This window comes from Balaenoptera borealis, assembly GCF_965194805.1.
Source record: "Balaenoptera borealis genome assembly, chromosome: 1".
Lineage (NCBI taxonomy): Eukaryota > Metazoa > Chordata > Mammalia > Artiodactyla > Balaenopteridae > Balaenoptera > Balaenoptera borealis.
In genome coordinates, this window is record NC_138860.1 from 1,671,651 (window position 1) to 1,694,582 (window position 22,932).

At 62.4% G+C, this 22,932-nt stretch overlaps 1 protein-coding gene across 6 annotated transcripts in view; it reads right to left on the reverse strand.

Annotated features, from left to right (window-relative positions):
* Positions 1-22,932, reverse strand: part of NAV1 (neuron navigator 1) — a 216,699-nt gene that overhangs the window by 122,708 nt on the left and 71,059 nt on the right. For 5 of the 6 annotated variants that reach the window (XM_082392995.1, XM_082392994.1, XM_082392993.1 and 2 more), the window contains one exon: positions 9,181-9,966. The exons of the other annotated variant lie outside the window; for it this stretch is intronic. In XM_082392995.1, the coding sequence (XP_082249121.1) occupies positions 9,181-9,966 (786 nt within the window). The remainder of the gene's footprint in view (positions 1-9,180; positions 9,967-22,932) is intronic. 6 annotated transcript variants of the gene reach the window in all.

The following is a 22,932-nucleotide window of genomic DNA, read 5'->3' on the forward strand; positions in this document are numbered from 1 at the left end:
CCCACGACTCGGCACCCACGGGGTTAACTTCCGGCGTAACAGGGAGCCCCAGGCATCCCCAGTTCTGCAGCCTGGCCCTCGAGGATTGTGAAATAGTCTGCGAGGATTGTGAAATAGTCTGCGTGTGACCCTTGAATACTGTCTCATTGTGAGGCTGACCTGGGTTCCCACAAAGCGCTCAGCACAGCTGGCAAACAGTGGGTGCCCACTAAGTGCTAGTCATTGCTGTTGTCAATCCCCAGTGATTCCTGCCTCTGGGTGTCCCGGGGACCACCATGGGGCCTCGGGAGGGGGTCTGCTGACCCCCCTGCAGAGTACAAGGCCGAGCGGCGTCTTGGGCTCTGATGTTTCTTCCTGGGAGCTCAAACCCTGCGGCCAGGCCCTGGGAGGCCCGCAAGCCACAGGCTGGGCGGAGGTGCCCAGCAGGGAGGCCTTTCCGGGCGTCCAGGAGGCCCCCTGATGTGCAGCAGAAGCAGGGGCGGCCTCTCCAGGCTGCCCACTGAGCCTCAAGCCAACCCCACCGGGCGGGCTGGGCGTCAGGCGGCCCAAGGCTGAGCCCTGACCCTGGGGCTGGGGAGCGGCCCTAGCGGTCCCTGCTGTCCACATGACAGCAGTAGCACCGCCTGCCCGCCCGCCCAGGGGGCACCGCGGCCTTCGCTGCTGTAACGCCCTCCCCGCGCGGCCGGATGAAGGGAGGCCAGGCGGTGAACGCCCCAGCACCCCTGGACGCCTTGTCACCGTCCGTGGAAACCCTGAGACATTGCGACACGCCTGCGTCCTCCAGCAACCCTGAACTCTTGGACTCCTGGGGGTACCCGACTCCAGGACAAAGCCAAACACCCCAGCTCCTGGGACAGTGGGACCCCATGGCAATGCCCAGGGCACGGAAACTGGTCCAAAGAACAAAGGAGGAGGAGGATTTGCATTGGGTACAAGGCTCCCCATTCTCCCCTGGGGCACCCGCAGCACCTCGAGCCCTCCTACCCGGGACGGCCCTCGAGGACCGTCTGTTCCTAGGGCTCCCAACCGGCGAGGTCCAGTCCGGTCCTCCCACCCCCTCCAAGGAAAGCTGGGTGGCTGGAATGCCTTCGCCCCTTATGCCAAGTGTTTCTGATTCCTTTAAACAGCTCCGAACTCCTAACTCCTTCAGGAAGGCTTCCCGGATGGAGCAAGTACCCTGGAGCCGAAATGCAGTGCCCGCCCTACGCACGGCTCGCTTTTCACGCCAACCGAGTTGTACGTCATTGGAATACTCTGTCCGTCCTCACACTGGTTCACATGCTGCTGCCGCCGCCATGTATGGTCTGATTCAGCTTTGCGGTGGGCTACGGGTCTAGGCTCTCCCGGGGGCTGGGGCAGGAAAGTACTGACCCCTCAGGCCTAATCAGAGCTGCTGCTCATCAAAGACAAACTTCTGGGCACAGAGGCATCCTCCCCCTCGTCCCTCCCATGTGGACACTGCAGGGGCAGCAAGGGCCACATTCGCTCCAGCGAACAGATGTGGAACTTGCGAGGCCCTGGGCCGGCTGGTGTCCTCACTCAGCAACCCTCTCCCAGGACCGATTCCAGAGCCGGGACACTTTCGGGGGCCTTTGGGGGCAAGCCCTGACAGCTCCCACCCAAAGGTCTGCCCAGAGCCTAGTGCAACCCCTGGGGCCGGTCATGGTCACGTCAGGGCCGCCCCCAACCTGCTCGTCCACCTCCTTCCCCGCCTCTCCCGCAGCTGGACGGTACCCACGATGAAGCCCCCCATTTACCTCCTTCTTCCGTTCCCATCTCTGCTGCCGGGATCCCAACCTGCATTTCAGAGCGCAGGTCACTTGTCCACAGCGTCCCCTCCTGCCCGCCGCACCGCACTCACCCCACACGCCGACCGGCTCCAGGCCACCCTGCCCTCCCACGCACCCCTTCCCAACTATTCCGTAGCACCTGCCCTGCCCTGGGATGAGCAGGAATCCCTATCTCCTCATCCAGCAGGCCAGCAGCTGGCGAGCGGGGCCCAAAGCCACAACCCCAGGAGCTCGTGCTTTGTCCACAGCGACTGCTTGACAGCAATCCTGAATTAAATGGAATAGAACTCAACACTGTGGGGGAGGGGTCTTGAGGCTCCTGGAAGCTGACATCACAGGGGTCAAGGTCAAGTCCTGGCCCCGCGGCCCACCTGCTCTCCTGGCTCGGGCGGCCAACCCACCGACCAGTGTCTCTGTTTGCTCAGTTGTAAGCGCAGGGTCACAGGGTCACTGTGGGCAGTAAGTGACTCACTAAACCTAAGGGACAAGAATCTCATGCCCCACATGGTCTATGGGTGCTGGTTACTGGTAGGTCGTCACTTTCTCTGGGCCCGTTTTCTTCCTGTGGAGCATCAGGTCCCAGGGCCCCGGGGAGGGCACTCCGCAGCCTGGGTGTGCTGGAGCCCGTGGCCTATGGCAGCTGAGGGTTCTGCACAGAGAAGCCCGGCCTCCCGGGTGGCTGCCTGCGCCCCCAAAAGGGAGGGCCTGCTCAGCGGTCGCCCCCAAAAGGGAGGGCCTGCTCAGCGGTCGCCCCCAAAAGGGAGGGCCTGCTCAGCGGTCACCAAGGGCAGAGGGAGCCTGTGTCCTCCTCAAGGTTCTTTTCTGGGAGAGGAACCAGGCAGGGAGCCCCAACCCCTGTGCTCTCTGCCTGGGGGTCTCTTTGGGGGAAGCTGTTCCAGCCTGGTCGTGGTTCAGACCCTTTCACGCCCGGACAGTTGTGTGCGCGCACACACGGACACACACACACCCCTTCGGTCTGTGCGTAGCTGCTAGGGGCCGAGTGTGCAAGTGTTTCCGTGCACCGCTCCACGTGACACACCCAGCCCCTGTGCACCCTCGTGCACACCCTGACTCCCAGCCCCATCTACGTCCTGGGGGTTTACGTCCGGACGTGAAGGTTTACGCGCAGGTTTCCCCACACACTTGCCTGTCTTGCGCTCTCAACCTTCACTACCTCCCTATGCAGCCCAAGGTCACGGCTGATGGCCTGGCTCTCCAAGAAAACTCCAGCGCTTTTCACCAGATCACTCCCAATGGCAGCACCCCAACTGGACACCCTTCCAGACGAGCCAGCTTCCCCGGGGACCAGCCTGGGCACACAGGGCCCACACCCTGGCTTCGCATGCCCGAGGCTCGTGAGCAAGCACCCTGGGAAGTCGGTTCAGAGCGAGCGCTGCTGCTCGGAAATTAGAAGACGGTGCAGGAACCGCCCGCTGCAGAGGCCCTGAAACATATCATCGGGATGTCGAAAATAGACCTGATGAGGGCTCAGGCCAAGGCCCGCCCTGGCCACCGGCCAAGCTCTGGCCAGAGCTGAGCTGGAGAAGAGCCGCGCGGTAAACAGGCAGCGCTGGCGGCGAGAGCCTGGACACTGCCGGAGCCCGAGCCCTCGGGGTGAACCTGTAACGTGCCCAAGGTGGTGTCCGTGCTCTCCCGCCTCAGTGCCAGTGGGGACCCCGCACGTGCTCGCTCCCCCCACCGGCCGCACCCCTGCAATCTGCCCCTTCTTCTGCCAGAGGCACAGGTGCCGATCAGAGACGAAGAGCTGGGATCCGCCCTTCCGGGCACACGCGACTGCGACCACGCCGGACACGCCCTGGGCACAGCTCCGGGAGACAGACACCCTCCGGGGGCATCTTCCCCGTCTGAGCCCTGATGCCTGCTGGTCAGAAGGAAGCCTTGGACCCAGGGGGCTCCGGTTTCCTCTCCCTGCAGGGCCCGGGTCCCCAGAAGCCACAGTAGGGGAAGTTGCGGGGGGCGGTGCCCGCTCTGAGGGCTGACGCAGCCTTCCAAGGCTTCCACGCAGGAGCGCAGCCTGCCCACACAGGGCCAGCGAGCTGCGCCCGGCCCCCCGGCCTTCCCCGGCAAGAGAGGGAGGCTGCGGCCCCGGGGACATCAGACGCAGCTGGGTAATGCAAACAAGCTGTGGGAGGAGGTCAGCCAACGCAAATGAGAAGCATGTGGCATCCACTTCCCCTTGGCTGGCAGGCCGGCCGCCGCAGGCCTCCAGGCCGAGGGAGACGCTGTGGGAGGGAGCCCAGGTCGGCCAGGTGCTGGGGGACAGACCTTATGAGGGGTGGGGGGTCCAGCTGGGGGCTGGACTCCACGGGGCCCAGGAATCAGGGGAACAGCTCGGCCCCTCCCCCTACCAAGTCTTACTGCAAAAGAAAAGACAGACGGGAGAAAGAGGAAAAGGGGGCGAAGGGAGGAAAGATGCGAGGGGACGCAGTCAGGCATCTGAGAGGCAGGCCAGCCTGACCCGAGAGGATCCGGAGAGCAGGTCTGCACCCACAGGTGGAAACTCTCAGGAGACAGAAACTCTGCTTAGCGGGCTTTCTAATAACGAGGGCTTTCCAGGAAAATGAGGTAGTGAGCTCTCTGTCACCGGGAGTGTGTAAACAGAACACCCACTTGCCTACGATGCTAGGAGGGAGTAAGTTCTGCTTTAGGTGGGTGGCTCAACCAGACAATTTCCATTGTGTGTTCTGTGAATGCCAGGGGGGAGGCGGGGGCTCTGCACGGAGAGGGTTCTTCTCTCCCGGCTGTACAAGAAGGCGACGCAGAGCAGCAGGGATGGGCCTGGGGGCTCTGCTCAGCTGGCTCAGCGCAGGACCCGCTCTCCCTGGAGCCCCGTGGAGCAGCCTGCACCCCCAGCCCTCGAGGTCAGAGGCGGTGGGCTGTGGGCACGGGTGTGGAGGGGCGGCCCAGAGCAGGCCGAGGCTGGAGGTCTGCAGAAGACAAAGCCTCCGGTGTTGGCGGCTGGGTGGGGACAGGCCACAGGGGTGGCGGTTGTGGCCGCAGGAGATGTTAGGGGGTGGGACGAGAGCTAATGGTCAGAAAGCAGCCCAGGATTCCAGGCGACTTGGTGCTGTTCCGCCTTCAACCCCCATCCAGGAGGGCCTGGGGCCTGGGGGTGGAGCCGCTGCTGACCACCGAGGGCATCTCCCTTGAGAGAAGCCCTGGGCACGTCCCCTCCACGTGTCCTTGTCCCCAGAGCACAGGAGCTACCCCAAGGCCTTCCCGTCCCCCATCCGTTCTCGGCAGCAGCAGGGCCGTGGCTGCCCAGGGATGGGGAGGAAGACGGCTTTGGCTGCGGCGGCCTGAGCAGGGCAAGGCCCAGAGGGTAAGAGCAGGACCCCATGGGCCCTGATGGAGCCCGAAGCCTAGCCCTGGACACGAGGAGAAAAGAAACGTCCTCTCCAGCGCTACGCCTGAGGAGGCAGAGGCCCCGCAGCAGGAAGGGCCTGTGCCAGCTGCCCCTCCGCTACGCACGCGCTCACCTGCAGGCCTTGCCTTCCTTCACCTGTGGCTCTACAAGCCCGGGAAGGCTGCAAGTCAGCGCCCTCACTCTCCTGCCGGGCCTCTGGGGAACCACTGGGAAGGCACCAGGAACGGCCCTGCGTGTAGAGCCTTGGGCACGAGAGTGTGGGTGAGCTTGCACACGCGGCCTGGCTGCTCGGGCATTGGATCTTGGAGGACTCCCAAGAATCCTCCACCCACCGACCCCCCAGTGCACTGAATAACAAGGAAGAAAGCCATCTGAGAAGCCATTTCTTCCCTCCCCCTATTCACAGCATCCCAGAATGTAATCTCTAGAGTAAATTCCCACCCCCCCCCGCAAAAAAACCCACATCAACCCACTGGCTTAGAAACAGATAATTTCCTGACTTCCTTCCCCTGCTCTGTTTGGCCTGCGTCTCTGAGGGCCTAACCGTTGTCACGGCAACCCCTCACGTGGGTCCAGACACTTTCTGAGGAAGTGGGACCAGGCGCTCCAGCCGCCTGGGTTCCTTTGCACCTGACCTGGTCCCCTCGTCTGGAGGGCTGAAAAGGGGGTGCAGTGTGCGTGGGGTCACCAGACTGACTGCTTGGAGGTCCTCGGACCCAGGGCTGAGGAGGTGGAGGAGTGTGGTCGGGACGGGATTGTGTACGTAACTGCTCTGAGTTAAGACAGGCTCTCTTAGGCACCTGGGGCCCTGTCAAGGTCTGACCACCTCTATCTGCACCCCTCCCTGATGCCAACAGGTAGGAGAGAGCCATGGAGCAGCTCTGCCATTCACAAATGGGGAACGTGAGTCCCAGAGGAGGTCAGAGAGCTTAGGACTTCTGCACAGGGAACTCAGGACTGCGGCCTCCTGCCTGCCCCAGACCCAGGCCAGGGGCCGGTGACCTTCCCTCTGGAGCCGAACTGCCTGACATGGACTGTCCACCAGGGTCCGAGGGCATATGATCCCTGAGACAGGCCCCCTTCCCCTGGACACTCACCCCTCAGTCTTCCAAGTTTCTAGGGTTTCCCAGTGGGACCCTAGTTCTTTGGCAGCTTCCAAAGCGAGGGAAGGGCAGGGCGCCTGTCTGGACCATCTGGGCCCCAGCTGATTTCTGGCAAGCCATGATCAGCTTTCATTCCCTTTCATTCCAGAAAGGCTCTTATTCGGGGATGCCTCACTCCCTCTCCCTCCAGCAACCGGGGCTGGGCAGCTTCCGGGGTCTGAGATGGTCCCAGGGAGTAAGCGTGTCCTGACTTGGAGGCTCACGGGTGTAGAGCCTGCGTCCTTCACCACCATCCGGAGGCAGAGGCGTCCACTCGTCTCCCCAGGGGCCACCCTGCTCTCCAGGGAGGGTCCTGACAACCCGGACACCTTCATGGGTTCTCCTGTTCCCCCACCCCATCCCACACAGGAGAGGGGCTCTACCTGGCCGTCATCTTCTCCCGCCTCCTCCCCTGCCCTCCCCGCTCCACCCTTCACTGCCCCCGCACTGCCCTCCTGGGGCCAGCCCCACCCGGGGTCAGTCCAGCACATTCACCAGACTTTCCACCCCTCTCCCCACACCAGCCCCGCCGTGGGGTCATCAGGGCCGGTCTGGTGGCCCATGCCCAGCACACACCAGCTTGGTCAGGCCCCTGTTTGCCCGCTGACTCCCCTCCCTCAATCCGGTCCCCTACACAGAGCTGCGACTTGGCAATCAGGACAGACGTGCAGAATCTGCCTTCCCATCACTGGCTCAGGGAAGACTCCAAGCCCCTCGAGACTCTGACCCTGCGTTTCCGGACCGCCTGGGAAATGGGGCCTGTTCTCCCCTCACTCCCAGGGCGCGCTTTGAGACATGACAAGTGCTGAGTGGGCGTGAGGGGTTACAGCAAAGCCTCTCCCCCTGCCCTCCTCTCCCCTCGCCCACCAGCTCTACGACTATCTGCCAGGGTTTCTGTGGTCACTGCCTCTTGAGATGCAACTAAGAGGGCTTCGGCCAGGCAGCTAGGTCCTGGGGCAGTGTAGGGACGCGCAGGGCTGGGGAAGCCCTGACCTTGAAGGGGGGCTGTGCCCTCTGCTCTTCTGGGTCGCTGACACTCCCTCCACTCCCCCCAGAGACAGCCCTCGCTTCCTCTCCCCCATCCCACCCCACCCCCTCGTAGCCCTGCAGGGAGTGTTCTCCCCACCTGCCCCTGCACCTCCCCTGGCCTCAGTCACAGCTCAGTACCACCTCCTTAGAGGGGCCTAAGCAGGCCCCGCCCCCATTTTCTCCACAGCCTTCCTTGGTGCCTGGAATTACTTTCTTTCTTTTCTCCTTTACTGTCTGTTTCACCCCCATTAAGCTGTAAGCTCCTTGAGGGCAGCACTCGGCACAGGGGGGAGGGGTGGGGGAGGGGTAGGGAGGGTTGGGGGAGGGGTGAGGCCGCCCCTCGACTTCTGCCCCCACCCTCATCCCCACGGGTCCCTGCCTGCGGAGGCCGTGCCTTCAGGCCGCTGCGCCCCCCTCTTTGCCCTTGTCCAGCCCCCCGACTGCCCCTGCAGAGCCCATATGCGGCCTCCTCTGTGAGCCTCTGAATCCAAAGCTCCAAATCCCTGCCCCTGCTCGGGGGTCCCTCGTCCCTGGCCCACACGGGGCCTGTGGGTCCCGGGAAGGTCGCGGTAGGTCGAACCAGTCTTCCCAGCTCTGCCTTCTCCAGGCCGCCAGGCGAGCGCCTCACCCCCCATTCCCACGCGCCCCACCTCGTCCTGCCCATCACTCGGACCGCAGCCCGCGTCGGTCCCGCCCCTCACACGCGCACGGACACGCCCCTTCCCAGCCCCCAGCGGGGCTGGCAGCCCGCCTGGTACCCGGGAAGCTCGGGTCCCTCGGCGCCGGAAGACCCACATCCCAGCCACCGCAACAAGTCCGCGGAGCCACGGCGGCCGCCCGGCTCCGGGCCTCGCCGCTGTCCTCTCGTGGCCCCGGCACGGCCCGCGCCGGCTCCCGAGGCGCAGCGGCCTTGCGTCCCGCGCATCCCGGGTCCCTCCCTCTCAGGGCACAGGGTCCCCGGGGAAAGCAAGCGCAGTTCCGGGCCCGCTCCGGGTTTTTTGCTTAGGCTCTTCAGGCTCGGAGAACAATGGGGCAGCTCTCTGCGCTTCCTCCGCCCGAGCGAGCTTTGTTCCTCCCTTCCCGCCCGCTCGGCTTCCATTAGCCAAAAGGCAAAGGCTTCCCAGTCAACCAGGAGTCTCCGCGCGAAAGCCCAGACCTTTCCACACGCCCTAAAAACCTGGGGAGTGGGGTGGGGTAGGGGTTTGGCCCAGGCCTGGGGCCGGGGCCGAGGTGCAGGACACGCGTCCAGATGCGGGCAGCTGGCTGCCCGCCTGCCCCCAGGCCCCCGTCGTGTCTCCTTGCCACAGCCCATACCCGGGAAATCCGACTCGTGCTCCCACCGGGGATCCAGAGAGGAAGCGGAGCCTCAGCTCTGCTCCGCGGCCAAACAGCCCTCACATCTGCTTTCCCCACATCTGCGCTCTAGATCGGCTCCCGCCGGCGCTCCCCGGCAATGCTGAATGCGCTCTTGCCCCGCACAGACCGCACACGGCAGAGGTCACCAGCAGGCCCCCAGGTTTTGCCGTATTAAGATTCTAGGCTTTAAGATCCCGGGAAGCTGATGGGCTCTATTTCTGAGGAGCTAAGCCCCCCACCCCATTGTCCAGCCTCACCTCCGGCAGGCCAGAGCAGAGCCGCAGCCTGGGGACGTCTCTACCAGGGCGCACTTCAGCCATATGCACCTGGGGATGGGCCAGCCCTGTGCCTCTGGGGTATGCAGTGTCCCCGCATAGCCCGACCCGGGGTCTAGAGAGCCCCGCCGCTCTCCCCACACCTTCCCTGGCAGCGGGCGAGGGGAAAGGCAGGGGTGGGGCAGGGAGGCAGGACTCACCCAGCACTTGGCTGAAGAGCAGCTGCTCCAGGTCTCCCAGCACGGTCACCACGAGCTCGGGGTCCACCTTGAGGAAGGCGCGCTCCTCCTGGCCCTTGGCGGGGGGCACGGGCCCGGAGCCCTTCTGCGCCTTGGCTTTGCTGGAGAGCAGCTCGTCGTCCGACTTGCCGTCGTCGCTCACGGCTGCCTCGGGAGCCTTGCTGAGCGGCTTGACCTCGGCGTAGGGGCCGCGCGGGATCCGGCTCGGCTTCCCCAGGCTGGGGGCGAGCGGGGCCAGGGGGGTCTTGGCGCCGCCCGCTGGGCCGCCCTTGGCCTGGAAGAGCGAGTGCTCGGACTTGGACAGCGTCTTGGACATCAGCGGAGCCTCGCGGCCTTTGGGGCCCGCCTTGCCTAAGCCCTTGGGCGCCTTGGCCATGTCGTCGCTCCACTCGGGCTCGTAGAGCTGCATCTTCTTCTCAGAGTCCGTGAGGAACGAGAGGTTGGTGAGCGACTTCTGCTTGCGCAGGTTGGAGGCGGGCGGCCCGCCGGGGACTCGGCCGTCCACGCTGCCGGACTTGAAGACCTTGAGCTCCGCCGCGCTGGCCTTGGCCATGCCGCCGCCGCCCGGCGCCTTGGCGCGCTTGGGCAGCATGCCTCTGCCGTCCGCCGCCGCCTTCCTGCCCGCGCCCCGAGGCTCGTCCGCGCCCTCGTCGCCGCCGCCGCCGCTCAGCTCCACCTCGGGCTGCACGCTCTTGACGCTGCCGCCCAGCATTCTGCCCGCGAGGAGCGCATGGACGATCCGCGCGTCTGCAGGCACCGGGGGCGGGGGCGGGGGGGGGAAGCGCGCAGGGAGGAGGCGGGGGAGGGGAGGGGAGGGGGAGAGAAAGGAAGGAAGGAACCGAGGAGGAAGGGGAGAGGAAGGAGGAGGGAGCGAGGGAGCGGGGAGGAGGCGAGCCGAGGCGCCCGGGAAAGAATCGCGAAGAAGGAAGCCGGGGAAAGGGAAGGAGCGCGGAAGCCGTGGAGCGATGGGGCGGGGTCGGAGAAAAAGGGGCGGGGCGGGGAAAATACAAATCAAAATCTTAAAATCAGTCAAAGAAGAACGCAAGCCCCGCAGCTGGCTGGCGCTCGGAGGTGCCCGGCGCCGGGACCCGGTCCCCCGCCCGCCCGCCGGCCGGTGGGTCCCGTGGGTCGCGCGCCGCCCGCCAGCGGGAGCGGAGGCTGTGGGCTGCGGCTCGGAGCGCAGGAAGGAGGGGGGAGGCGGAGGAGCCGGCGGAGAAGGGGAGGGGTGTGCGCGAGCGCCGGGAGGTGGGGGAGAGAGAGTCTATTTCTGGCTCGAGAGGGGGTGGTATCTGCAGCCGAGAGCCAGGGGCGGATGAGTAGGGGGTAGGGGGAGATGAAGGATTCGACCCGGTCTTCTCCTCGCTTTCCCCGCCGAGGCGGGCAGGTTCGGGGCACGGGTTGCCCCCTGCCGCCCCCGGAGGTGGGGGTGGGGGGCGCAGTGGAAAGGTTCCGTTGAGCTGGTATGGGCGTGCGGGTAAAAGGGGCTGAGACTGGGCGGCTCGGGACGCGGAGGGAGAGTGGGCTCGTGGGGCCTGGGGGGAGATAAGGCGGGCGTGGAGAAACAATATCCAGGTCGCCCGGGAAACTCCCGGTCCCCCACTTGCCTTCAGTCTCTGGGGCTCCAGGCTGCCCTCCTGAAGTGCGGGATGCCTCCGGAGGACGGGGGCAGGGGGTGGACGAGGGTGGCTTGGAAAGACGGGGCCCAGGGTTGACTAGGCAGGGGCCTCAGGGCCTTGGAGGCAAGGACTGACTCTCGGGATCTGGAGATTGGGTTCCCGGTGACTGCATGACCTTGTCAAAGTCACTGCATCCCCCCACCCCCACCCCCGGTCTTCTCTCACGGCGGTTATAGTACCAGCTTCAGAGGTAAAGGGACTTTGGACCTGCAAAGCGCTTTGTCAAACCCAGGGCATCAGGAGGGAGCTGAGCACTGGCCCCTTGCCTGCCAGAGCTACGGTGGAGCCTGCAGAGCACTTAAAAAAGACATTTTCCGAGCCCTTCTCCCTCCCCTCCCACCCGGGCCCAGGGAAGAGAGCTGGGGCGGGGTGGGGAGCGGAGGCTAGAGGCTGACGAGCAGGCAGCCGTTTGCAAGGGGCTGTCCCTCAGTAGAGGGCGACACTGCCCATTCTCCACGGCCTCCCAGGTCAGGGCCAAGTTGCCTAAGCAAACGGTCCTCCGGCAAGAAAGTGAGGGACAGGAGAAAGGGAGGAGTGGGCCCCAGCGGAGCCACACACTGGGGAAGGCACAGCCCTGAGAACTATTCGCCAGAAAGCACTAGCCATGGGATACCTGCCCACCTCATCCCCAACCTCCATCTCTCTAGCCCCAGGCCCCCCTTCACCCTAGAATCGGAGTCTCCTGCTTCACGCACTCTGCTAGCACTCATCACAGCCTGCCTGGTGTGAGAGGCATTTGTGTACGTGTCCGTCTCCCCCACCAGCACCCACGCTCTCAGGGACGGAGCTGTGTCTCTCGGCACCTTGGTGGAGCAGATGCTGCCGCTGTGTTGGTAACGTGGATTTGGAGGCCTGAGGGCTGTGCCTCGGGCCTGCTCCCTGCATGGCTCCTGGGTCCTGTCCCCAGGACTCTGTCTTCCATCATCCCAGGCCTGGACTGAGACACTATAAAGTCTGCAAGTCCAGGTGTTGTGGCAGAGAGGATGCACTGACCACAGTACTGAGCACTGACTTCTCAGGCAGAGGGGTGTTTGGTAGGAAACGTGGACCCTTGGCTGGGCATGGGAGAAACAGAGAAAGATGGCGATTCTGCCCTCAGGGAACTCAATGTCTGCCAGGACATGCAAGATAACAATACAAGACCCGGGAAAATAATACTCCTTTTCATGGGAAACAGCAATGTCAAGCACATCAACACATTCGCTGCAGGCAGACAGACGGAGGTGGGTGTATACTGATTACAGGAATGACAAGGGGGAGACTCCCAACCCCGGAGGACAGAGCCCCTGGCTGTCTCACTGATGCTGTAACCCCAGGGTCTGGCACTTACTTAGGAGGTCCCCAATACATATGAGCATAGGAGTAAGAGGTCGTGCTGGCAGGTGGGAGAATAGGTGGAGGAAATCTCAAGAGGCTTCCTGGAGTAGGATGCAGTATAAATAGGGAAGGGTTCAAATGGGGCGGGGGGGTGGGCAGGGAGCAGGGGCAGTGAGTGCAAGTTCACTAGAAGGTCCCGTGGCAGAGGGCACAATGCAGACTGGCCTCTGGGCCTGTGTCCAGCACTTAGGAGACTCACGGGTGGGCTGGGATCGTGATTTCAGATAGGGAGTGAGACACAATAGGATGGGTAAAGGGGCTTAAGTGGTTTCATGCCAGAACTTGGTCCGGGCACAGAGAGTGCCCAAAGGAGGAGGCCAATCAGGAGATCTTCCCTCTGGGCACACACAGGACACTCATGCTTAAGCCCAGACACAAGATCCCAGCTCAAGGAGGGGATCCAGTCCCATCGTCGGTGCCAAAGGTCTGGGTGACCGTGCGCTCCCTCCCCCGACACAGGCCGCTTTTCATGAAATCACAATCGCTTCTGAAGTCCTCATCCTTACTCAGGGGTCTCCTCCAGTTTGCACAAGACACAGCTAACTCAATCACGCGGGAATCTCACCATTCCTAAAAACAGCAGCTTGAGAGTCTGGGGACACTTGTTCCCTAGTGTACCAGGTTACAGTAGTTTGCTTGTTGTGTGTATGTCCTCCTCCTGTACACAAATTCAATCTCCTCCTTAGTAGACAAGGAGAAATGAACTAGCTGCCATCTAGCCGAAAAGCATGATTTGCGCTGTGGTCCATCCCAGCCCGTGCGCACTGCTGTAGACAAGGTCCGGCGCCTCCTCCGGCCCCTTGTCTCTGGTACCCACGTCTGTAGGTTCCCTCCTCCCACATCAGTCCCTGGAGTTGCTCTGACACTACTCCACCTGTTGCGCTGTCCACTTGCGCTTCCTGGTCCCTGGATGCCCACTGCCCCGGACCTGATCCTCCTTCCTTCCTGGGGATCTTACCCCCTCATCGGCTCCTGTGTTTCAGCCTGGTCCCTGCCCCCTCTCTTTATTCCCCTGTGTCTCCTCTTGAGGGATATCACACGCCCCAAACCCCATGCCCGTCCCCTTCCTTCAATAAACAGCTCCTGAAATTTTGCCTCCTTCTAGAAAAGAGGGTTTTCCAGAAGAGAGGCACTAGACCCCCTCCATCTTCCCTCTGCATGAAACACCACCTGTCAATTTGTGAGACAGAAAATACCTTCCATGCTCACCGCCTGGGTTGATTCAGGGCTGATCCCCATGAGGACCGGTCCCCCCTCTGTCCACCCAGTACTGCTCACCTTCCCGCTGTCCCTCTCTAAAGGGTCTTGCTGTGATCACGGGGTGGTCCCTTTAAATCATCATCTTGGCGTCCTGGAACTTATAGACGCTCCCCAGTGAGGCCTCTCCCTCTACCCGGCTCTCTTTATTCCTTTCACATCCCGAGTTTCCCACCATCCTCTACTGCAGTGGGAGCGCTCGGCTGCCGTGGCAACAGCCATTCCAGCAGCAGTCGATAAAGCCAATATATGCTTCCTCAAGTGATTCCTAAAAAGAGAGGATCCTGCCCTGTCACAGCACCCCCAATCCCAGACTGGAGCCCCTCCCACTGAGGGGTTCCTGCCCCGTCCCCTCTCCTCTCCCCACTCTGCAGGACCGCCTGGCCGGGAGGGTCCCATGAAGAGAGAAGGCGAGGGTCTGTGTGCTGAGGCACAGGCCCGGCTGGGCAGGGAGTGGGAGCTGATGATGCAGTGGCCTGTGGCGGGGACTGGACCCTGCCCGGGCTCCAGAGGGGACTCGGGAAGGAGGCTGGTTTGGAATCATGAAAGTCCCCAATCTCCAGCCCCCCGAAATCGCTCATCACCCCACTCCTCTCTCTCCAAAGGCATTGGCAGTCTCTGCGGTGGGCGTGGGAGGAGCGATTTGACCACATCTGTTGACCGATAACTTAAAGCAACTTGAGGAATGAAGATACAGGCACACGGCCAAGGACAGGCATGCAGTGTGATGTTACATCCCCCGCCCGTGACTGGAAATGGATGTAGCCCTGGTTGTGGGGGGGGGGGGCCTTCTGGGATCTGCCCCTCGGTTTGAGAGAGGATTTCTGGGGGTGGGGAGTGAGGAAGAGAGGAGAAGTTGGGCAGGAGGGCTAGGCTGCCCCCACCTGGTTGACCTTGAAAGGTGACCTTGGGAGAAGGTGGGATCTGAGGCAGGGGGAGTGGGCAGGTGAGTCCACACTTGGTTCCCTCGAGGGCTAAGGGCAGAGCAGAGAAGAGGGGAGGGTTCTCTTGATTTCTATGCCCACAGTCAGGATCTGGAGAGCAGAGGCTGAGAGACAAGCACCTTCTTTAACGTGTCCCCACCTGACCCCTGTGATGAGGTCCTTCATCACGTCCCGACACCTCCACCTTTGTGGAAAGCCCTCCAGCCACTGATGCCCACTTCCTTCTGCCCTTTTCTCTTCCATGTCACCCACCCCCCATGTCCTTCCACCTCTCAGCAGGGACTTCTTGAGCACCCAGAGCATGCACGAGGCCAGGCTGGAGGCTGCAGAGGTGGCTGATGCCGAGTGGCGTCTCGCCTGCAGCTGGCCAGCCGGCCTCCCGTTGCCCACACCTGCTCAGCGCCTCCGCACGCCAGCTCTGACAGGTGCCGCGGGTGCAGCAGAGAACGGCACAGACAAAAACTCTTGTCCTTGTGGGACGTCCACTCCAATGGGAGGGACAGGCAATAGACAGAAACGTCAGCTACTGAGAAGTGCTAAGGAGAAAGAACAAAGCAGGAAGGGGAATGTGAAACAGCTGTGGGCAGGGGGTGACTATTTGATTCGGTGACCAAGGAAGGCTTTACTGAGAAGGTTCATTTGAGTAAAGATCTGAAGAAGAGAGGGGACAATCTCTATGGATATCTGGGGGAGAGGTTTCCAGCCAGAGGGAACAGCCCAGGCAAAGCCCTGAGGCAGGGTGTGCCGGGTGTGTTCGGAGAATCGCGAGATCAGAGGCGCATCTGCTAGAGAGAAAAGACGGGGCCGGCGGCAGGCAGTGAGGTCAGGATGTGATGGAGGCCAGTGTGCGGAGGCCTCAGAGGTCATCACTTGGCCTTTCGCCCAGTGAGATGGCAGCCCCCCGGCCGGCTTGGAGCAGAGGACTGGCACAGTCTGGCTCCCCCTTGGAAGGGTCCCTTGGCTGCTGGGCGGGGCTCCTGGGCAGACTGCAAAAATCAAGCTGAGAGATGACGGTGGCTTGGAACTGGTGGTGGCTTTGGCGGTGGTGAGGAATGGTCAACTCTGGGCATCTTTTGAAGCCGTTAGGGTTTGCTGATGGACCAGATGTGGGTCTGTGGGAAAGAGAGGGGTCAAGACCCTCCCAAGGATTGGGGCCTGGACAGTTCTAGGCCTGGGGTTGCTGTCAGTCAAGGCCGGGAGGACTTTAGGAGGAGCTGGCGTGGAAAGAGGATTGGACCCTCTGTTTCTCCTGGCCCTTCTCAAGGCCAAAGGGCCCTCCTGTGCGATGCCTTTCCTGACTCTCCCACACGCTTACTGCAGCCAATGCAATAATTGCCTGGCATCCGGCCAACATCCTTTATCCACTCCTCTGTGATTCCCAAGGATCCACCCTTGGTTGGCCTACTGACGATGAGCTTTTCCCAGAACCCATCACGGCTCTCTGCACACAGTGGGCTCTCAGAAATATCTGATGAATGACGATTGATGGAATGAATGAATGCGTGACTCAGAGCAGATGTGTGGGGACTGTAAACAGCAGTGACGTCTCGGTACCCGCGGTGAGAGACAGTGCAGCTGGTGCCGAATGGCAGCCAGGCCCGGGGACAGCGTCCCAGCCACATCTTCCCTCCCTTCCCTACAGCCCTGGGCCGCGGGGAGCCCAGCACACCCTCTCTCTGCCCCTTCGAGGAAGCTCCAGTTCTTGTGACCTTGGGACAGGTCACAGCTGAGACCCTCTCCTCCCCCATCTCTGCCCTGCACACCTGTGGGGGACAGGGCGAGAGTGGGCAAGAAGTCCTCACGTTCCTTCGCGCACCTGGCAGTCCCACCAGGAACTTGAGCCCCACCCTCCCCGGCCACCTGGAGGAGAAAACGAGCCGGTGGACACAGTGGTCCAGCATGGATGCACCAGCTGGCTCGCACCTCATCCAGGAAGCCCTCCCAGATTGATCCTCTTGCTTCCTCCCAGCCTTTGCTTTCCAGGGCCTTGGTAGCTGAGACGTTTCTGTGGACTCTGCAGGGCCCTGGCTCAGCCTCTCTGGGCCCAGGAGGCTCCCTAAGCTTCAGGGTTGGGGGTTTTTCCTATGGGCTCCAAGGTCAGGAGTGTGGACCCGGAAGAGATTTGCTGTCCGCCTGCGTTGGGGAAAATGAGGCCCAGCAAACCCAAGGCTGGCCGTGGAGCCCGGGACCGTGGGCCCCAGTCTGCCTTCTGGCCCAGCGTCTCAGGGAGCACTTCCGGGAGGCTGAGGATGCCGAGGAAGTCTAACTCCAGCCCGCGTTCCTGGGGGCTCACGGCACTGGACGCCTCTGCCCTGAGCCTCCATGCCAACAGGACGGGGGCGAGCCTGCCCATCGTGTGAAGTAGGGGGGCCGAGACGAGCCCAGGGAGGACACAGGGCCTGAGCCCGAAGCCCAGTGTCCCCAGCTGGCGGGCAGGGCTCTCCCAGGCTGGGAGGGCGTAGGCGCTCTGCTCAGAGGCTGGGCGCTCTGGGTGTACGAGCGGGGACTGTGGCCCGAGGGCCTCAGACCCGGGAGGTGAGGTCCGATCTAGGGCTGGGCTGTGGCTCCCTGACGCCCCCCAAGCATCCTGACCCCCAGGCTAGAACACGGGACCTCCGTTCCTCGGCAGGGGAGCCCGGGCGTGCACAGCAAGGCACTGGGTTCCTGCTCCTCTTCTGAGCACCCCGCCCAGGACCCCTGAGCGCTGACGCCCCCCTTCTCCATTACAAGCCAGAGCTCCGTGATGGCGGGCGGAGGTGAGCTGGGTGGCTTCCCAGGGAAGGACTGTCCCCCACCCTCTGGTGTCAGCCGCCACAGAGGCCAGTGCTGACACACACACGGCACTCGGCCTCCCTCCCCCGCCCCCGGGAGCCTTGCTCTCCGATGCTCTCCTACCCACCCTCGGGTCCAGGCCGAATCCCACGCCTGCACCTTGGCTGTGTCTGCCCTTCTCCCCGATGCCTTCTCTTACATGAGTTCAAGTCCACTTCACCCTTCAAGGCCCAGCCTTGGGGCCGCCTTCTCTAGGAAGCCTTCTCTGACTACATCCCACGCTGATCTTGAACTTTCCTCTCTACCGATTATAGTCAGGGTGCCATGTAGTCAAATTCTGCCCAGTTGTATCCCAGGGAGAGATCCTCCCCCTCTAGCTAAATTGTAAGCCCCCCATTATAGACTGCATGTTGGTATCCCCCCCCGAATTCATAAACTGAAACTCTAATCCCCAGTGTGGTGGTATTTGGAGATAGGGCATTTGGGAGGTAATTAGGTCACAAGGGCAGAGAACTGGCAATGGGATTAGTGCCCTTATAAGAAGAGGCACCAGGGCGCTTGCTTCCTCTGAGCCAGGTAAGGACACAGCGAGAAGATGGTTGTCTACAAGACAAGAAGAGAGCTCTCACCAGGAACTGAAATGGCTGGCACCTTGACCTTGGACCTCTCAGCCTCCAGAACCGTGAGGAATACATTTCTGTTGTTTAAGCCGCCCGGTCTACGGTACTTTTGTTAAAGCAGCCTGGGCTGACTACGACGTCTCCCTACATGGAGCCGTTAAGAAGGGCTCACTGATGCTTGTGGAGCCGCGGGGCAGGGGGTCTTTACCGCCACGAAGCACCTGCTATTGCCAGGGACCCTCTTAGACCTGTCACTTGCACTGTTTCATCAAACCCTCCGAAGCGGGGACTATCATTATCTTCATTTTACAGAGAAGTATGCTTGCCCAAGGTCACCCAGCAGGCTGCCGGTGGGATCAGAATTTGAACACAGATCTGAGGGTCTCTCACAACTTCCCACAAGTTCCTGCTGTTTCTCGGGACTTGCTGAATAATTGCACGTGATCCCAAAAAGGAGGCCTGGGTCCTGGAGGCGGGGTGGGGATTGGGAAGGACCACCTGTCCAGCCAGGAGCCTTCTGGAGCCCGGATGCCCACCGCACCTGGGGTCTGCCTGGGTCCAGAACTGCGGTCACACTCGGACTGGCCCGCAGAATCCTGGGGGTGGGGGACGGAGTGGAGGATTCCTCCTATGGACCCAGCTGCTTGTCCGCAGCACCATGGGCCCTTCACGGCTCAGCCTCGGGACCTCTGTCCTGAGATCCTTGTCATTGGCAGGGGACCTGGCAGCCCTAACACATCCAGGACCCCTTGGGGACTTCCTTATTCCCGAGCCTTGGGGGTCTCGGGTTCCCTTCAGGACTCGCTATGTGGCCTTAAGAGAATGCCCACATTCTCCGCACTTCAGCTGGTCAGGAAGAAGTCAGGTCGGGGTGGAGGTGGGCTTCCAGCAGGAGAGGCAGGAGGAAGCACCTGACCCAGAGGACTCGGTCTGAAACTGGACTCATGCAAAGTCAGACCTCCTGCTCCCGGCTAATACAGAGACCAGGGTAAGAAGTCTGGATGTTTCCCACACGGGCTTGGCTTGTATGTTGCCATGGCAACCGTCCCCACACACCTGCTGGGCCGTCCATTGCATACTGGGCCTCAGAGGAGCTCTGCAAGGCCCAGATACACCATCCTGAGACCAGGATCAGCCATCGGTTGTCATGGCAACCGCAGGCCTGAGAGGTGGGGGCGTGGGGGGCGGGCAGGAACCCTAGCCAGGGCAGCGGGAGGGCAGCATGTGCTGGCTGTGCCCTGTGTCATGTGGGATGGAGACCCGTGAACTGCCTGTATGGGTATGTGTCCTCTGATGCAGGCGAACCTACAGTCCACTCTGACCCGTCCGTGCAGGATTGGCTGTTCTAAGGTCAGAGGAACCTCAAAGACAATCTTACTCAGTTTTCTGCTTTCGGGCAGAACTGGTCCGTTTGTAATCAATCCTATTACCTTGCTGTGGGCCAAGAAACCCAAAAGCCAGATGAGGAAAAACACAAGGCCCAAACCCAGGTTGTCTGGCCAGCCCTGTGATGACATCACTGCTACAGAGCAGAATTTCTTAGTCTGGGTTCACAGAGCAGATACAGAAGGCCCGTAAAACCAAACACCACATGCAAGCTTTGCGTCGTGAATACGTCCACTTGTCTGGGAGGCGGATTGAGTGTCCACCAGCTTCTGAAAGAGGTCCTTGATGCCAAAAAACTAAGGACAGCTCCTAGAGGCAGGAGAAGCCTCTGCCCAGCTGGGCCGGGGAGGGCTGGGCAGCTGAGTTAACGAACCCGGCCTCTCCCTGCCTGGAGACACACTCCCATCCGGTGGCTGCTCAGATGGCACCTCTGTGCTTTATTAGAGTTTTGTTAGGTTTTTAAACAAGGCATTAAACGTAACAGAAGAATGCCATGGCTCCTGTCTCAATGAACGTTAATGGACTATTCACTGGTCACCACTTGGCACTTACAAACTGCCCTGCAGATGCCCAGAATATCCACTGGTGTGGGGCCGAGGACTCCTCCTCCCTATAGCCTGACCTCATCCCCAGACGCTTCCGGCCTCTGCTCCCCACTGCACACGCCCGCAAGCTCTGCCGAGGCCCAGCCTCCCAGGCGGGAAGGATGCAGGAGCTCACGGGGTCCAGCTCTTGCCCGGGACTGTGAACCTGGGCTGCGGGGCTCCACTGCCCCTGGGCCTGAGCCTCCCTCCTGCTGGAAGTCCCTTCCCTCTCTGACCTCAGCCATTCTCCCCCCAGAACCTGCTGGCTTCCCTCCCGCCCTTTGAGAGAAGGCACAGCTAGGTGCCTCTCTGCCCTCCCCGCCCCCAGGGCTTGGGCGACCCCACGCCCTCCCACCCTCCCTCTGCACCGGACCCTTTAACTATCTTCAGCTCCCTCTGAAGCTCCCAACCCCATAACCCAGGAGACATACACAGGAAGGCAGGGTTTTGATTCGGGCTGCCTCTCAAAGGACTCGTGTGGATGAATATTATGACCAGGGGTGATTCTCAGCTCTTCATCCTCCTGGTCACTGTGTCCGTGTCCCCTCACTCTCCACCGCGTCTCCCAGAGCTCCTCCTGGTCACCGTGTCCGTGTCCCCTCACTCTCCACCGCGTCTCCCAGAGCTCCTCCTGGTCACCGTGTCCGTGTCCCCTCACTCTCCACCGCGTCTCCCAGAGCTCCTCCTGGTCACCGTGTCCGTGTCCCCTCACTCTCCACCGCGTCTCCCGGAGCTCCTCCTGGGTCACCGTGTCCGTGTCCCCTCACTCTCCACCGCGTCTCCCGGAGCTCCTCCTGGTCACCGTGTCCGTGTCCCCTCACTCTCCACCGCGTCTCCCGGAGCTCCTCCTGGTCACCGTGTCCGTGTCCCCTCACTCTCCACCGCGTCTCCCGGAGCTCCTCCTGGTCACCGTGTCCGTGTCCCCTCACTCTCCACCGCGTCTCCCGGAGCTCCTCCTGGTCACCGTGTCCGTGTCCCCTCACTCTCCACCGCGTCTCCCGGAGCTCCTCCTGGTCACCGTGTCCGTGTCCCCTCACTCTCCACCGCGTCTCCCGGAGCTCCTCCTGGTCACCGTGTCCGTGTCCCCTCACTCTCCACCGCGTCTCCCGGAGCTCCTCCTGGTCACCGTGTCCGTGTCCCCTCACTCTCCACCGCGTCTCCCGGAGCTCCTCCTGGTCACCGTGTCCGTGTCCCCTCACTCTCCACCGCGTCTCCCGGAGCTCCTCCTGGTCACCGTGTCCGTGTCCCCTCACTCTCCACCGCGTCTCCCGGAGCTCCTCCTGGTCACCGTGTCCGTGTCCCCTCACTCTCCACCGCGTCTCCCGGAGCTCCTCCTGGTCACCGTGTCCGTGTCCCCTCACTCTCCACCGCGTCTCCCGGAGCTCCTCCTGGTCACCGTGTCCGTGTCCCCTCACTCTCCACCGCGTCTCCCGGAGCTCCTCCTGGTCACCGTGTCCGTGTCCCCTCACTCTCCACCGCGTCTCCCGGAGCTCCTCCTGGTCACCGTGTCCGTGTCCCCTCACTCTCCACCGCGTCTCCCGGAGCTCCTCCTGGTCACCGTGTCCGTGTCCCCTCACTCTCCACCGCGTCTCCCGGAGCTCCTCCTGGTCACCGTGTCCGTGTCCCCTCACTCTCCACCGCGTCTCCCGGAGCTCCTCCTGGTCACCGTGTCCGTGTCCCCTCACTCTCCACCGCGTCTCCCGGAGCTCCTCCTGGTCACCGTGTCCGTGTCCCCTCACTCTCCACCGCGTCTCCCGGAGCTCCTCCTGGTCACCGTGTCCGTGTCCCCTCACTCTCCACCGCGTCTCCCGGAGCTCCTCCTGGTCACCGTGTCCGTGTCCCCTCACTCTCCACCGCGTCTCCCGGAGCTCCTCCTGGTCACCGTGTCCGTGTCCCCTCACTCTCCACTGCGTCTCCCAGAGCTCCTCCTGGTCACCGTGTCCGTGTCCCCTCACTCTCCACCGCGTCTCCCGGAGCTCCTCCTGGTCACCGTGTCCGTGTCCCCTCACTCTCCACTGCGTCTCCCAGAGCTCCTCCTGGGCGGGCTGCTGGGTATCTGCTTGTGGGGGTGGGGGTCTCCCAGCGGGGACCCTAATCCTCTCATCACAGGGGTGGGGGAGCTGTGGGCAGGGATGCTCTGTGCCCATTTCTGCCCATTCAGTGGTGCCCAGGGTGGGACTGAAGCCTTGCACGTCACTGGCTTGGAGGGTGCTCTCCACCTGCCTGGGCCTCCCCAGAAGTCAGGAAAGGAGGGGCCCCCCTTTGCCCGGGGGGAGGGGGCAAAGCCTTGTGAAGCCGAGTCTTTAAGGGCAACCCTGGAGGTGAGGTCTCTCCACCGGTCACAGACGGACAGTGGTGGGAGTCTAGAAGTCTCAGCTCCTCCCATGGCTGAGATTTCTAGCTGCCCCGCGACCCCGGCTCCCTGGATAACTGCCCCGAAGTTGTATGGGGTGGTCTGATCTGGAGAGATTCCCGGTGACCAGGCCCACCTCCTTCCAGTAAGTATCCTTATCCTCGGGACCCGCCCACGGCCCACAGGCGCAGGGAGGAATGAACGGGGTAGGATCTCCTAGGAAGAATGGAAGCAGTTCCTCTGAGGCCGGAGAGTTGAATCTCAAAGCCCTGCAGGGAGGAGCTGAGTCCAGGACAGACAGGCATGGAACACAGGGGTGAAGCTCCAGGAAAACCACAGGGGATGTTTATCACCTTCCCTCCCACCATCCTTCCCAGCATCAAAGACCCGGGCTTTCCCAGCACTGAAGGTGGCCGCTGCTCACATTCTCAGGGGGAGTCTCACTGGGATGCACGCACACTCCAGAACTGGGGCTTCTCCACCACGGGGCCTCTGTGCAGCTCATGTACAGTTGCACAGGCTGAACACTGCACAGCTCGACAGCCACAGACGGTCCACTGGGCAAAGTCTGTGCCTGCTTTGTCCCTGGATATACCCAAGTGTCTAGAGGAGTGCCTGGCATGTAGTCGGTGCTGGATAAAAATTTGGTGAATGGGTATAATTCTCTGGAGTTGGGCAACACAGGGGCCCTGTGTTCTTGGGCGGAACAGGAAGCAGGGAAGCTAGGCCCTGCCAACCCTGTGT